Source organism: Oryctolagus cuniculus, chromosome 3 (genome assembly GCF_051225735.1).
Source record: "Oryctolagus cuniculus isolate XC-2025 breed Fujian yellow rabbit chromosome 3, ASM5122573v1, whole genome shotgun sequence".
Classification (NCBI taxonomy): domain Eukaryota; kingdom Metazoa; phylum Chordata; class Mammalia; order Lagomorpha; family Leporidae; genus Oryctolagus; species Oryctolagus cuniculus.
Window position 1 is genome coordinate 90,569,803 of NC_142869.1, and position 16,883 is coordinate 90,586,685.

The 16,883-nt window shown below is 43.9% G+C and overlaps 1 protein-coding gene across 1 annotated transcript; it reads left to right on the forward strand.

Moving 5' to 3' along the window:
• Positions 1-5,647: 5,647 nt before the first annotated feature.
• On the forward strand, positions 5,648-16,160 carry RBM43 (RNA binding motif protein 43). The gene is made up of 5 exons (XM_089328664.1): positions 5,648-5,732; positions 5,969-6,111; positions 9,863-10,073; positions 13,651-13,739; positions 14,468-16,160. Exons 1-5 carry the CDS (start codon positions 5,648-5,650, stop codon positions 15,224-15,226), a joined length of 1,287 nt encoding a protein of 428 aa, XP_089184790.1. The 3' UTR covers positions 15,227-16,160.
• The last annotated feature ends 723 nt before the right edge of the window (positions 16,161-16,883 follow it).

Below are 16,883 nucleotides of genomic sequence, written 5' to 3' on the forward strand. Positions count from 1 at the left end.
CGGCACAGTTCCAGCTGTTGTGGCCATTTGGGGAGTGGACCTCAGCCTCTGAAACTCTGCCTTTATGTTGCTATCAGAAATACTCATTAGTCTCACATTTCTCTTAGGAATGAAAGAAGGTAGCTAAAAACTACTCACTTTATAGTAATTTTGTATTTACTGTTAAAAATATACTTCCTGTCTAATGTTCTTTGGGAATGGTAAAATTATGTAAACTAAAAAATGTAAAAGTCTACGTTTTGTTCCTATAACCAAACGCCTGAGCCTGGGTAGTCTGTAAAGAGCAGAATTTTGTAGCTCACGGTCTGGAGAGTGGAGAGACTGAGAGTGTGGCACTAGCACCTGCTTGGCTTCTGGTCAGGGCCTTCTTGCTACAAGGGTAGTACATGTTGAGACGAACCAAGCTCACCAGGGAGAACTTGCTTCCATAACAAAGCCATGCCTGTGATAACCTGTTATTCCATTATTCCATGAATCCATTCACAAGGGCAGAACCATTACAAACCAACCACCTACCAAAAACCCCATCTCCAAATACTATTAACATATATTTTCTGAATGGAATCTCCAGTACATGAATTTTGAGACATTCCAACCATGGTAAAGAAAAAGGAAACTTAAAATAACTTTTACGTTTCTGTTGGTGAAGTCTTACTAGCACAGAGAATATTAATCATTATGGTAGATTCCTCATCAGGAAGAATGTTTTCCTGTTATTTAGGACAAAGTTTGAAACAGTCACTTTTGTTTCTTCAGGATCTTCTTTGAGTCAGAAATGGATAATTTATTCAATTCTAAATTTTCATAATGGTTTTTGATAAATATGATTTAATCTTTGAATTTCTGTCCCCAACACCCAAGGGCAATCTGGCAGGACATTAGAAATAAAGCGTTGATTCTCTTATTCCTAGAGTTTTAGGATTTAGCCATAAGAAAGGTGCCTTGAAAACTTACTGAATTCACTGTATTGACTATCTAACATATTGAATATATCAGCATTCCACTTCAGAATATGAATTTCTGTATCAATCAGAATAGGCTATGTGATATTGATGTGACACATTATCTTCCTCAATTTCAGAGGCCTAAAACATCAAAGGGTTATTCCTTGCTCATGCTGTGTGGGGAGAAACCCGGACTAGACTAAGTTACTGGAATTAAGACTTATTCTATGCATCTGCTCTCCCACAATATGGCGCTGAGAAGGGAGTAACAGCTTCTACACAGCTGCCTCCAGTTCAACCAATAGACTGTGGGACCTGCTCCTGATTGGAGGAGAGCAGCGTACTCGGCGTGTGGGTAGCAGAGCTGGGATTGGCAGAAGAGGACTATAAAGGAGGAGAGAGACAGCATGCACCAGGAACATCTAGGGGGAACATCTATCTGAAGGAACACCTGTGCAGCCCCCGAGAGAGCTGGCCGGCGGTGTGCCGCTCCCCCGCGGAAGTGGGGAATGTGGCAGGGGGAACTGCCCTTCCACGGAGGTGGAAGGGATGGTAGCCAACCCGGGAAGAACCAGCAGCAAACCCGGGGAGGGCCGAGCAGACAAAAGAACAACGCAGGGTTCTGTGTCGTTCCTCCACGAAGAGGGGGAGTGACATAATGGTGCCGTGACTCGGATATGAAGCCTAGGCAGGGCTTAGTGTCGTTCCTCCACGAAGAGGGGGAGCGACAATGCTGCATGTTCATGATGGACCAACTAAAAGAGCTCTGCTCAATGGTAAACACTTAGGGACCCAGGCTAATGGCAGCCATCACTCTTTCATGTTACTGAGTGACATGCCTAGGGAAGAAAAGAGCTTTGAAGAGTCTTAATTAGCACTGAAATTCATAGCCTAGGAATGATATTTGTCATTTCCCCTAGCAGCCCAGAACTTAGCATATGGCCCCATCTGAGCATAAACGATCCGGGGTGGACGCTTCCTCCATATGCATGGAAGGCAGAAAGCTACATCTTCTTCTTCTTCTTCTTTTTTTTTTTTTTGACAGGCAGAGTGGACAGTGAGAGAGAGAGAGACAGAGAGAAAGGTCTTCCTTTGCTGTTGGTTCACCCTCCAATGGCCGCCGCGGAAGGCGCGCTGCGGCTGGAGCACCGTGCTGATTGTGCTGATCTGAAGGCAGGAGCCAGGTGCTTCTCCTGGTCTCCTATGTGGTGCAGGGCCCAAGCACTTGGGCCATCCTCCACTGCACTCCCTGGCCACAGCAGAGAGCTGGCCTGGAAGAGGGGCAACCGGGGACAGAATCCAGTGCCCTGACCGGGACTAGAACCCAGTGTGCCGGCGCTGCAAGGCAGAAGATTAGCCTATTGAGCCGCGGCACCAGCCAGCTACATCTTCTTAGTGAATAGCACTAAAAATACTTGGGTGGTATTCAAAAATACATGTAGAATAATATAATGAAGATTATTTTAAAAATCACCAAAAATCCACCTCTTGAGGTAACGATAAATATTTTTTCAGTGTCCTCAATTATCAATTATATCACATTGCATCTTGTAAATATACCATATGTTAGCTATTATTCCCTTAGTGTTGGATATTAAGGTTATTCTCAAGTTTTTATACATAAATGTTATGATGTATATAAACCTGTTATGTCTTGGTGTACACAAATCTTTTTCAGCACTTCTGGGCTTACTTCAAGATGATAATCTCTAGGTTGATAGCCTGAGGTATAAAACCTCTTTTAAGGATTTTAAGGGTCTGGCGCTGTGGCATAGTGGGTAAAGCTGCTGCCTGCTGTGCCGGAATCCCATATGGACACCGGTTTGAGTCCTGGCTGCTCCACTTCCTATCCAGCTCTTTGCTATGGCCTGGGAAAGCAGTAGAAGATGGCCCAAGTCCTTGGGTCCCTGCACCCACATGGGAGATCTGGAAGAAGCTCCTGGCTCCTGCCTTCGGATCAGTGCAGCTCTGGCCGTTGAGGCCAACTAGGGAGTGAACCAGCAGATGGAAGACCTCTCTCTCTCTGCCTCTCCTTCTCTCCCTGTGTAACTATGGCTTTCAAATAAATAAATAAATCTTTAAAAAGGATTTTAATATGTGTGGCCAGAAAGGTAGGCATGGTTTGTACTTTTAATAATTGTGCAACAGAGAAATACATCATTGCTTGCTTTGAGTATTCCATATTGCTCCTATAAAAATGATTTTATCCCATTTTTAAACATCTTTATAAATATCCCAGAGCTCATAAAAATCAATAATTGTCAGGTACAGGTTAAACATCCAATAATGGGCTCTGTTTTTGTGTTTTGGTACCAGTTTTAACCAGTTTTCTGCTGATATAACAGTATCCCAGTATACCTTTCCTACTAGGTGATGGTTGAAGTAGCTGGGTCGCTGTCATTTGTGTGGGAGACCTTGATGAAGTTCCTGGCTCCTGGCTTCCGCTGGGCCCAACTCCAGCTGTTGTGGGCATGTGGGGGAGTGAACCATTGGATAGGAGATCTCTGTGTGTGTTTCCCTCTGTCTCTCTGCCTTTGAAATAGATAAAATAAAAACGTAAAAATTAAAAACAAAAGAAAAATTAAGCAATTGCAATGTCTGCATCTTATTGGAATCCTGATACAGGCAAACAAAGAAGACAACTGGAAATTTGAGCACTGACTATATATTTGATGATATTAAGAAATTGTTAATTTTTAGGTCCAATAATTATATTGCAGAAAAATATACAGATTATAAAAGTTACCATTTTAATCATTTTAAGTGTAAGATTCAGCGTTACTAAGCATATTTGTATTATTGTGCTATGATCATTCCTATCTATCTGTAGAACTTTTCCAACATCCCCAACCGAGGGCGGGGCACGTGGCACAGCAGTTAAGACATTGTTTCAGACACTTGCTTCCCATATTGGAGTGCCAGGGTTCCATTTCCGGTTCTGTCCCAGTCCTAGCTTCCTTCTGAAATGTACTCTGGGAGGCAGAGATGATGTCTCGACTCATTGGGTCCCCGCCACTCACATGGGAGACCTGGACTGAACCTCTGGTTCCTGACCCAGTCCTGGTTGTTGTGAGCATTTGGGAGAGTGAACCAGTGGATGGGGGATCTCTGTATGTCTCTGTCTTGCAAAAAAATAAAGAAATTAATAAAAATTAAAATTTCAATTGAAACTCTGTACCCTGTCCTTGGTAACTATATCATTGTGCTTCTTGTCTGCATGAGTTTGCCTATTCTAGGATTATACAATGTTTTCCCTTTATGTGCCTACTTCACTCAGTGTGGTGTTTTTTATATTCATCCATGTTGAACGAATTAGGTATCAAAACAAGGTTTTGCTAGCTACTTGGGCATTCCTTAGCCTAGTCAAGTGACATAAAGTTAACCGTGTGCCACATTTATGAGAGCTTATTTCTAGGCCCTCATTCAAGTTTCACTGGTGTACATTTTTGTCCTTATGCCTTTACCATACAATTTCAGTTACTGTAGCCTTGGACTCAGTTTTGAAATCAGGAAGTGTGTGCATTCCAGTTTGATTTTTTTCTTTTTAAAAGATTTATTTATTTATTTATTATTTATTTATTTGAAAGGCAAGGTGATAGCGAGAGAGGGTGAGACAGAGAGAGAAATAGATATGTAATGTGCTGGTTCACTCTCCAAACAGCCACAATGGCCAGGCTGAAGCTAGGAGCCAGGTGCTTCTTCCAGGTCTCCTGGAGGGTAGCAGGGGCCCAAGCACTTGAGCCATCTTCTGCTGTTTTTCCTAGGCCATTAAGAGAGAGCTGGATCAGAAGTGGAGCAGCTGAGACTTGAACAGGTGCCCATATGGGATTGCTGGCATTGCAGGCAGGGGCTTTACCTGCTGTGCCACAACACCAGCCCGCTCTATGGTATCTTAGTATTACTTGTGCACTAGGACTATAACTTTAGATTCAGTTCTACGAATGAAATCACTGTCTCAGGGTATGTGCATCTTTACTTTTTTTGCAAGTTACATTTTGATAGAATACAGGTGGAAAAGTGCTACCTTGTAAAAGTGCCCGCCATTGTAAGGTCATAGCCAATACTCCACTAACAAAAGGGATTAACAAGAAAAGCATAACAAATCTATTTAATGGAAGTTGCCAAGGTTTTATGTGACATGGGAGCCTTTGTAAATGAAGACCCAGAGATCCAGGGAAACTGTCCAAATTTATGCTTAGGGTCTGAGGAGAATGGACAGCCATGCAGAAATACGATTGGACCAGAGTGGGGTTCAATGGTCATAGGCTGAGGGGGGGATTGCTATCAAGGTCTGTTCAGAGTTCTTCTTGGCCTCTCTGTATTGCATCTCTTCTTCCTGGGTAGAGGGCAGGATCTTTCCAGAACAGGAATTTTCAAGAGAGAAGAGAGGAGACAGTGACCTTTCTAGGTTTCACGGCTTGCTTTGGGGAACAGGAATTCTGGTTCGTATGACTGTCTCAGGGGGAGAGAGAGGCAGGAATCAAGAGGGGAGAGGGTCAGCGAGCTTTGCCTCTGAGACCTTTCCTGTCTCCCTCAGTTCAAAGTCCTCAGCAGGCCAAGGTGCCACACACTGCAGTATTGTGCTCTGAGCCTCAACCATAGAGGCCAAATCCTACCCATTGCCTGCAGCCACACCAAGGCTTCCGTACAGAGAAGCTAACACTGCGAATGACCCCCCCCCTTCTAATGCAGTCAATGGAATCATGGAAAAACGGCAGCTTTTTGATTCTGCGGTGAAGCTTGTCTCTGGATTCCCTCTTGTCCTCTTGGGCGCCTCAAGGCTCAAAGGTCCAGCACAGCCTGGACAGCCAGGGGAGTTCCCTCTTGCGCGTTAACCCCTGCGCCCTGCGTGCCTGGAGGCCCGCAGTGCCGGGGGGCCAGCCCGGGAAAGACACTAGAGAGGGGTGTGTGTCTGTGGCACCGGGTAGCGAGGGGGAGCTGGGGAGAGGAGGCTAAGAGGATACCGGTGTGCTAGCAGCGGGAGCTAATGAGGGTTTAGGAAACGTGATACAGATTCCACTGAGCTCCCCGGCATCCGGAGGGAATCCCGGAACGTCAGCTTGGAAATCCTCTGGGCCTCTCTCCAGGGAAAGTTGCAAAACCACCCAGGGCTGTGGGCCGGCGGCGGAGTTCCCACCTGGAGACCACGAGGCCGCAGAACAGCTGGGTGGGTGGAAGGGCCGCCCCTTTCCCGTCTCCAAGGGAGCGGAGACAAAAAAAAACCGAAACTAAAAGTTGCTTGCCCAGCCGCTTCCCGCCGCCCGCGCTCTGCTAGGTTTGGGCACCGACGGCGCGTCGCTCCGCCATGGCAAGTCGCTTTTGCTTTGGGTTTTGCGCAGTAGGGTCACCTGCGTGCCGTCGCCACACTCCCCTGGAAAGGAGGGCGACCCCGCGGGGGCAGGCCCAGGCCCGGGGCTGAGCCGGAGGCGCGCGGAGGCCAGGGACCCCGGAGGCCGCCCTCGCCGGCCAGCCAGCCGGGGCCACCTCCTCGCCGCTGCCTGGCCCTGGGCGGGCGAGGGACGCAGCTCCTAGGGGCCAGACCTGGCCTACCGCCACCCGCTCCCGCCCCCACTGCCCGGCGTCAGAGCTGCCGCTGTGCCCTCCACGGGTAGCTTGTCGTCCCCCCCCCCCGGGGGGGGGGGCCGTGAGGGAACAAAAGTGGGCTTGAAACAGACTGGAGCCGAGGACGCGAGTTAGGAAGGGGTCGCGTCTTCCGTGTGCCCTGGTGCGCATTCTTGTCTTTTGCGGCCTTGGTTCGGGGTCCACAAAGAGCCCTGTGTTTCCCCATCTGTGCTGGCTGGGAAGAGCAATCCGCAAACTCCGCACCAAGCCTGCCGCCTGCCTGGGTGGTTCAGTCCCGCCCGGTCCGTGTCAAGGGCCGGGCTGAGCCTGCAGTTCCTGGTCTGAAATGCAGAACTGGAAATGTAGTTAACGGATGCAAGTGCGTTTTGTTTACGTGGTAGCAGGAAAGGCGTCGTCAGCGAAAAGAAACAACCGATTTTGATAAAACAAATATAAACAAAGGCAGTGAAAGACTCTTGTGTCTTGTTATCCTTTTCTGCTTTCTGATCCAATGGCCTAAAGGCGCTGAGAACCTAACACTGGAGCAAAGTGCCATCACCTTACTGTCTCTTGTTTCAGAATTCTTGGCAGGGCCGTCTTATTAATTGTGGCTAGAAGAGATTAATAACTCTCCTTGTTCATAATTGACCTCGGTAAAATGAAATGTGTTAGCCACAGCTGCTGCAGCCAATGAGAGAAGGGTAAGGAAGATTCCTGGCAGGCCATTGCAATTATTGATTAGGCGCTGCATAAAAATTACTGCGGTCTCACAAAACAAGGCCATCCCTTTATGTTCTCACTCGTGAAAACACTGGCTGAAGGACATGGCCTTTTGATTTTTAAAGGTGAATTGCATTTAGACACTTGAATAAAGAAATACACTGTTAGCACTGATGAGGATATAGAGGTGGAGGGAGATTTTTCAGAATTTGAATTGATTGCGTTTTCTTTGACATCAAGACCAAAAAGCAGAATTTAGCCTTCTGTCCAGTTTGGCTGGTGTGGGTTGTTAGAGCAGCGAATTTTATTCAGACAAATCTCATCCAGGAAGGTCCCCTGAGAATCTGAGAAATCTCTTTGGTTATCTTTTCCTCCTTGAAGGGAGAATTAATTTTGGGAAGACAGATTTTACCACTTGAGGCGAGAACCTAGGGACACTTACATCTGCTGTTTTATTGTTTCACTCTAAAATTTAGTGTATGAATAATTTTAAGAAGACTCTTCCTTAACAAGTGGCCAATAGTTTGTGATGGGTTGTGTGTTCTGGAACCACTCGTTTTGGTTTATATTCATTTCATCATGAGCTGTTTCTACCTTCCTCCCTACTTGCCTGCTCCTTTGTGTCTGCTGAAACTTCTCTTTCTTCCCATTTTTGCCTCATTAATTCATATTCTACCTCAGCCTTCAAGGCCTGTCTTCTGGGAAAACCTTTTTGACTGTTTTAGCCAAGATTGATCTTGCTTCCTAATCCTGGATGGCATTTACTTTATATTTTGGAATTCTCTTGTAGATAATCTTGTGTCATTTTCAGGTTGTTGGGTGCTGGCTCATATCCTCCTGTAGAGAAATCAGTCTCCCTCTTTTGAGCCTACTAAACTCTTTTGAAATAATTTACTTATGTGATTGCCTCCTTTTCTTCAAGATATAGGCCCTTTAAAAATGTCGTGAATCCTAAAATCTTGTCCTCATGCTCCACACATAATGAATGAATACTCAGTAAACTTATGTGGGGGAACTGAATGTCAGGGATGAGGGTGTGCTGGCTTTGTCAGTGTCTCTTATGGTACCCAGCATGTTGCCAGGGATAGAATGCATGCTTCAATAATACAATGTTTGTTAGCTGATTAACTGCCTGACAAGGTGCCAGATGAGGACACTTCAAAAATTTGTGTAGGGGCCAGTACTGTGGCATAATAAGTTAAGCGTCCACCTGTGGTGCTGGCATCCCATGTGGGTACTGGTTCGAGTCCTGGCTGCTCCACTTTCAATCCAGCTCCCTGTTGATGGCCTGGGAAAGCAGTGGAAGATGGCCCAAGTGCTTGGGCCCCTGCACCCACGTTGGAGACTAGGGGGAAGCGTCTGGCTCCTGGCTTCGGATCGGCGCAGCTCTGGCCGTTGCGGCCATTTGGGGAGTGAACCAATGGATAGAAGACCTTTCTCTCTGTCTCTCCCTCTCACTGTCTGTAACTCTACCTCTCAAATAAAATAAATAAAAAATCTTTAAAAAAAGAATAAAAGAAAAAGCTATGCATGGATTTCAAAACTTAAAAAAGTTGTGGAAAAATGGAATAAAAGCTAAGCTTATTTTGGTGGAAAATTTTGAAATCCATGCAAATAATATCCATAATGCACATTTTCTTTGGCAGTTTTGAAGATCCCTTGTGCAGGAAGTTCAAAGGACTGAGGCTTGGGGAAGCTTTTTCAGCTGGTACTCTGTGCCCAGCCTGGTGGCAGGGTCCGCAGTGGTGCGTCCTCTCTGTGGTCGCATTCATTCCCCAATATGTGCTTGAAGGAAAGATTTACTCCAGTGCAGCCCCATGTTTCTGCCTGGGTTTTATTTTTGGAGTGTGATTTTTCTTTGATTCACCCAGACAATAAAAGTTGGGATGTCATTCTTATTGGTTGATATATTTTTGACCCTACAATCAAGGAAACAGCCATTCCCAAACTACCATATTTGTAGTTTGGCTTGCTTTTACAGTTGAATTTTTAGAATATTTATCTCCTAATCTTTTCTTTTGTAATTTCTTCTATTATTATTATTATTTTTTTTGACAGGCAGAGTGGGCAGTGAGAGAGAGAGACAGAGAGAAAGGTCTTCCTTTGCCGTGGGTTCACCCTCCAATGGCCGCTGCGGCTGGCGCGCTGCGGCTGGCACACCATGCCGATCCGAAGGCAGGAGCCAGGTGCTTCTCCTGGTCTCCCATGGGGTGCAGGGCCCAAGCACCTGGGCCATCCTCCACTGCACTCCCTGGCCACAGCAGAGAGCTGGCCTGGAAGAGGGGCAACCGGGACAGAATCCGGCGCCCCGACCGGGACTAGAACCCCGTGTGCCGGCGCCGCAAGGCGGAGGATTAGCCTAGTGAGCCATGGCGCCGGCCTTAAGCTTTCTTAAGATCAAATATTAACCAATACTTTCAAAAGGGCTCATTTTTAACATTTAATTCTTAAATTCTTGTAGAGTTTATGCTGGTAGATGCTATGAAGCAAAGATCTCTTCCTCTTTCTTTTAAAGTATCTAACCAGTGGTGTTAGCACTGTTATTAAATAAGATAATCCTTTCTCACTGGTATATTGTCATCTTTATCGTGTGGAATGTTATATTTTAAAAAAGTACCCTACTATTTTTCTTACAGGCATCATTTTCAAATGTCAAGGAATCCAAAAGTTGGGAAAGAACAGTAATAGTTGCTGGGCTTCCGGTTGGTCTGTTCAGTGATCAGTTATTGGCCACATTAGTGAAGAGTCACTTCCAGGATGTTAAAAATGAGGGTGGAGATGTTGAAGATGTGATATATCCAACAAGAACCAAGGGAGTTGCATATGTAATATTCAAAGAAAAAAAAGGTATTTCCACATCAAATATTCATAATCTTAGAAATGTTTCTTCAATGAAATTATAATTGTATTATGTTAAAATGATTCATGGGATTGGTGAAGTAGAAAGTAGCTTTAAAAACAATTGGTTTATTCTGAATGTAAAAATGGCACAATATTGTATTAGCAGGAACATACAGTAGGTTCTCCATATCCAAGGGTTCCTCATCTGTGATTCAACCAACTGCAGATAGAAAATATTTGAAAAAAAATTGTATCTGCACTGAACATGTACAGATTTTTTCTTGTCATTATTCCCCAAACAATATAGTACAACAATGATTTTCATAACATGTATGTTATATTAGGTGATGTAAGTAATGCAGAGATGATTTAAAGGATACAAGAAGACTATGCGTACATTATATGCAACTGCTTCATTTTATATAGGAGACTTGAGCATCTGTGGATTTTGGTATCCAGGAGGGTCCTAGAATCAGTCCCCTACAGATGCTGAGAGATGACTGTGAAAATTGCTCATGATGAAATTGCTAATGACTGGCAAACTCTTAAAGATTACTTTTCCCTCTGTTTTGAATCTGTCTATATCATGGGCTAAACGTGATAGAGTTTATTGCAGACAACTTGTAAAATACAGGGGGAAATGAAGAAAAACCTCACCTACATTATGTATTATCTCATAAACAAGATAATCACTTCAGAAATTTTGATGTGGTTTCAACAATATAATTATACCATCTACTTCTCTCTTTAAACCAATAGATGGATATTCTATTATAGCACCATTAAATACTGGTATGGTTGAATTGAGAAATATGGCTTGCATTTGAGATCAGATTGAGTTTTTCTGGTCCCCACATTCACCCCTGCTGTAAAAAGAAAGTTGGATCTGCACAGCACACTCTCCCCTCCAGCCTCATGGAATGGGTAGGCTTCTTGACAGCTTACGGGGCTGGCAGAATAAATTGCCTTAGAAAATGCATCTCCATGTCAGTCTCTTGGCGGTGGATGTGCCACAAGGCAGTATGAGCAGAAGAGACATTGCTCTACTGGAGGGGGGACAGGGTCCAGAGAAAGCCAAGAGACTGGGGATTATCAGTCCTTTCAGGTGCCACCATCATTTAAGTACTTCCTTCTCAATGGGGATGTTCATGTAAGGGATGACAGGAAGGGTTTTATTTTATTTTATTCAGAGAAAGCAAGAGGGAGGGAGGAAGAGAGAGAGAGAAAGAAAGAATATCTCTTCCATCTAATGATTCACTTGCCATCCCAAATGCCTGTAACACCCAGGGCTGGTACAGGCTGACGCCAGGAGCTGAGAACTCAAACCTAGTCTCCTTTGTGGGTGACAGAGACTCAACTACATGAGTCATCACCTGCTGCCTCCCAGGGGGCGGAGCAGTAGGGAGCTGCAGTCAGGAGCTGGGCCAGGACTCAAACCCAGGCATGTCAAAGTGCCAAAGCTTGCTCCAGGAAAGTCTTCTCAGTTCTCTCAGTGACCCTCTATATTTTGGGAAGTTAATATTTTTTAGAAAGGTTTATTTATTTATTTGAAAGAAGGGAAAAACAGCAATAGATAGGTGGGTAGGTAGATTGATAAATAGATAGAGCTTGCATTCACTGGTTTGGTTCCCAAGTGGCAGCGACAGGCCAAAGCCAGGAGTCTGGAATTCCATCTGGATCTCCCATGTGGATACACCACTTGATCCATCTTCTGGTGTCTTTCCAGGTGCATTAACAGGGAGCTGGATTGGAAGTGGAGCAGCCAGGACTGAAATGTGGGATGCTGGTGTTGCTGCTTCCCGGGTGGTGGCTTAACCCACTCCCACATCAGCCCCGAGAAGTTAATATTTTATGTATTGAATTGGTAACTCCAAGAGAGAGACTTATTCTAATGAGTGAATGAAAGGTAACTCATTCATTCATTCACAAATATTGATTATCTCTCATTTGCTAGGCACCATCCTAGGCCTTGAGGATACAACAAGGAATGCAATAGGCAGAGTCTTCATGAAGTGTAGATCCATGGGGGTGGACAGATAATATGCAAACACATGCGTGTTACATATTGGGTGCTTTATTTATTGAGATTATATATGCTTATTTATGTGTTTACATATTTATATGTCAAGATAAAATATGAATGCTATAAAAATATAAAGAAGAATAAAGGAGTAAGATATTCTGGAAAGTGCTATTTTAGATAGAATGATGGGAAGATTTTCCTTTTAGATGTCAGTTGTGTAGAGACCTGAATGAAGTAAGGGAATGATTCATGCAGATAAGGGGGAAGAATACTCTAGCCCCAGGCTGGTGAACATCCTATGAGGGGAAGCATGCTGGGCAATTGGGAGAACAGCAAGGAGGGTTGAGTGGCTGCAGTGGAATGAGTAGGGGAGAGTGGTAGGAGATGTAATTAGATGGAGGACTGGGGCCAGTTTATGCTAAGTAACTTACAGATCAAGGTATGGTGTCTAGAGCCACTGCAGAGTTGTGAGCAGAGGACTGACACAAGGTTGGAGTGCCTTTTCCTACCTGATCAATTTGGCAGCTGGTGGCTAATAGAAGGTACTAGTTATTGCTGGCTTTAACCAGAGTGGTACCACGGTAGGTGATGAGAACTGGAAGATATTCACAATTTGTGAATGAATTAGGGGTCATTTTCTGAGACACAGAAGATCAGGGATAGAATATGTTTGGGAGTGGATTGGTTACCAAGACTTGAGATGTCTATTAGGATAACAGACTAGAGATTTCTGTAGGCAGAAGGAAGAAAGCTTGAGGCTGAGGTGATACATGAGAAAAAGTGTGTGAAACCATTGAAATTGGGTTCACTCAACAATTTCTTCAGGTCTGGGACTTGCCAACATCTGGAGAATGGGGTGAGAAGGAGGATTCACTAAGTGACTGTGCGGGTCAGCCAGTGAATTAAGAGACTTTAGTCTACTGTCCTGGATCCAAAAAGGTGTAGTCTCTTTATGACTGCGATGAACAGAATGGAGGGTTTACTTACAGGTTTTTGTTTTCCATTCATATATATACCTATGTGTATCTATAAAAGTATGATTAGGATCACATTTACATACAAATTGAACTACAGTGTGTTCAAGTGCAAGGAAAAAGCTATTAGAATACCAAATTTAGAGCAAAAAGTAGACACTGCAAATAACAGAGCTGAACATTGATATTATTATTAATTAAAATCATTATTAGGGTGGGAGTTTGCCCTAACAGTTGAGATGCCCACATCCAATATTAGAGTGCTTGGATTTGATTTCTACCTCTGGCTGCTGATTGCAGCTAATGCAGATCCTGGGAGGCAGTGGGGAATGACCCAGGTGGTAAAGTTCCTGTCATCCCTGTAGGAGACGTGGACTGAGTTCCTGATTCCTGGCTCTGGCCTTGGCCCAGCCCTATCTGTTGCAGACATTTGGGCAACATTTGAGTCTGAGGATGGTAGCACTCTTTGCCTCTCTCTCCTTCTCCTTTCTCACTCTTCCTTTCTCCCTCTCTCCCTCCCTATAAAATAAAAACATAATTAATGTGCCATGCCAGAAACACTTCTGATGCCAGTATTTCCACTTAGATGCGGAGAATGTCAGCAAGCAAAAGACACACCATCTAGCAAAGAGGGCTGGGTGTGCTCGACTCACAGTCTCTCACTTTAGTGACAAGGTAAGGGCGGTGCTGGAGGAGCTGGGTCGTATTTCTTCTGCAGAAATCATTCCTGTGTATGGGAGGCATACTCTTGCTTCATGACTTCTAAGAAAGAGAATCCAAATTCCCTATCCCAACTCAGTCTCTTGAAATTGCGTTTTTATGTATCTGTGTCCCATGTGATATTTTTTAAAGTGATAGTGAGCTTTTGGGGAAAAAAATAAAAATGAGCACAGAAAAGGAACTTTGAAGAGACAGGAAAGGTATGAAAAGGAAGAAAAAGTTCAATTTCAAAGCACTTGTTTGCAAACTACTCTGCTAAGAAACCCAGGGTTCTGAGTAGCCAGCTGGCATACTTCAAACTGGAGGTATAGGGTGGTGAGAATGGCTCTAGGGGGCCCTCTATCCATCAGGCAGAGCCAGAATAGTTTACATCTATGCATTCTCCAGAGAACCTTGTGTCAAAAAGGCTTCTGCCTCTAAGTCGTTGGACCACCTCTCTTTTGGGGTGTGCACTGAGGAACTGTGAGTCCCAGGTTGAACAAGGTGGGATTCCTTGTTGGGCAGCTTTGGGGCAAGGAAGCAGGGCCTCTGGGGTGGGGAGCTGGGGTCTGGTTTAGAGCAGTTGCTGTGGAGCAAAGAAAAATGCAGAAAAAGAGCATGTTTGTGTGTGTGTGTGTGTGTGTGTGTGTGTATTCTCTGTTCCATGAGGTGGTGCTGTTTAATTTCTCTCTTTTTAATTTTAGGTCTTCAACTCTGTAAGTGCTATCCTTGATCTTTCTGTTTTTGGGAGTAAAGTTTTTCTAGAAAATCTGATAACGGATCTTCAAAAGATGGTCCCAACGTTAAGCTTCAGCCGCCTGGAACCCAACGGAAGAGTCTCTGTGGAAGGTTCATTTCTGGCTATCAGGAAGCTCAAAGAATCTTTGCTATTAAAAGCAAGTTCTCTTTTAGAAAGAAACAGGAATTTTGTCAGTGAGGGGAGAGATAGGGATAGACAAAGCTTCCAGAAGCGCCTATCAAGAAGTGGGGACTCTCCGGGGTCACCCAGGACCCTGGGACCTGAGGTTACTGGACATGAAGAAACACTTGTGCTGGACACAGATGTTTTCCTTTATCTGAAACAGAAATGTAGAGTTTATGAAAGATCATTGAGTAAGTTCCATATTCTAAGTGGGGAGAGAGTGGATGGTGACATCACCACCATTAGTTTAAAGAATCCTCAAGTTGGTTTGTATCCAAACAACGTAAAACATGTCAAAAAGATCTTGGAAAAATGGTCCCATGTTCTTCAATATAAGCTCAGAAAAGAGACACTTCTTTTGGAAGGAAAGAAAAAAACAGAGAAAAGAAACATTGAATGGGCGTGTGAACAACTGCAGCCGAGATACCTTAGGGTTCTGATAAATTCTTATAAGACACATATTGACATTATAGGATTTTCTTCTGACACCTACCTGTTTAAAAAACAGGTGATGGAATTAATAGGGCACAAAGTTAGTTGAAGTCTAAGCAGTAGTGGTGATAACTGCTGCCTTCCCTTCATGGGTTATTGCCTCTGCAATACATGACCATAGCTTGACATGCCTTATCTCATTTTATCCTGTGACCATCCCTCATCATGAGCATCACTATCCCCATGATGTAGGGGAAGAAGCTAGGGTTTGGAGAAAAAACACTTGCCTGAAGTTACCTGGTTTAGAAAAAACAGGAGTGGCACTTAACTCAGACTGTCTGATTGCAAAGCTAATAAATATCTAAGGCACAAAACTTTGAAAAAATTCTCACTAAATTACCTTGGAGAAATCTCACTTTTTCCAGAACTCTAAAATACTTCAAAAATAAATCTGTGAGGAGTTGGGATGATGGTTATTATGCTGTTGCCACTTTCTTAACATTGACAAATTTGTATTTCCTCCATATAGAATTAGAGTGCTGGCAAAATCATTTGGAACAGGAGTTAGAAAGTGTTTCTCATGTAGATAGTTATTATTTGACTAAATACTATTTTTATAAGGCTTTTGGATATATGGAGCTTTTTTTTTTTACTGTTATTTAGTCTTATGTAAGTGTTGGTTGTAATAATTATCGAGAATTTTGAAAGAGATCCATAAGATTTCTATTACAGAAACTCCTTGTGATGAGTTATGTATTGATAAATTCATTGTAAATAGAAAGTATCATAAGTCGAAAATGCATTGAACATCCTGATTTAGCTGCACAGTGCACTGTAGCACATGAGTTGTCTCCCCTTGTGAACTCTTGCTGGCTGGGAGCTGAATCCTGCTGTCGCACTGCTCAGCAACATGAGAGAATATTGGATCTACCCACACGTTGTTAGCCCAGGAGAAGATCAATATTAAAAATTCAAAGTACCATTTCTTCTGAATGTATATCACTTTCATATGATTTTAAAGTAAAAAAAAATCATAAATCAAAGCAATGCAGGTTTGGAATCATTTGTATTCTTACTACCCTTGATCTTGTTCTTGTTGTCACTTTAACAATGTAATTGTAAAATAAAGGGAGAAAAAAAAAGATCTATAGCAATTGTTTCAACATCTGTGACTCTCTTGACTTAAACTTTAGATGAAACCAATTTAAGTATCTGGGGCACTGCAGAGACTTTCCTGGTTTAACAGATAATAAAACACACACATTTTGCTCATCCCGAGGCAGGCAACGTGATTATGATTATTAGAACTGCTTGTGTCAGTAGAAAAGTGTACCAAAAAAACTGTGCTTTCATTTTTCTTAGCCATCTCAATCCCAAATGTGTAATTTCCATGTCCTTAAGTAGTATATTTCTGACACCAAAAATATAGACTACAAAAGCAAAAATAGACAAATGGAACTGCATCAAACTTAAAACACTTTTGTGGCCGGTGCCACGGCTCACTAGGCTAATCCTCCGCCTTGCGGTGCCGGCACAGCAGGTTCTAGTCCTGGTCGGGGCGCTGGATTCTGTCCCGGTTGCCCCTCTTCCAGGCCAGCTCTCTGCTGTGGCCAGGGAGTGCAGTGGAGGATGGCCCAAGTCCTTGGGCCCTGCACCCCATGGGAGACCAGGAGAAGCACCTGGCTCCTGGCTTCCAATCAGCGCAGTGCACCGGCTGCAGCGCGCCGGCCGCGGTGGCCATTGGAGGGTGAACCAACGGCAAAGGA

Excerpts from the sequence above, each read along its gene's own strand:
- RBM43 (XM_089328664.1), top strand. The coding sequence starts at position 5,648 with ATGGAAAAACGGCAGCTTTTTGATTCTGCGGTGAAGCTTGTCTCTGGA. Across the intron at positions 5,733-5,968 it reads GGGCGCCTCAAGGCTCAAAG|CTCCCCGGCATCCGGAGGGA; the intron begins GTCCAGCACAGC and ends GATTCCACTGAG. Across the intron at positions 10,074-13,650 it reads AATATTCAAAGAAAAAAAAG|ATGCGGAGAATGTCAGCAAG; the intron begins GTATTTCCACAT and ends ATTTCCACTTAG.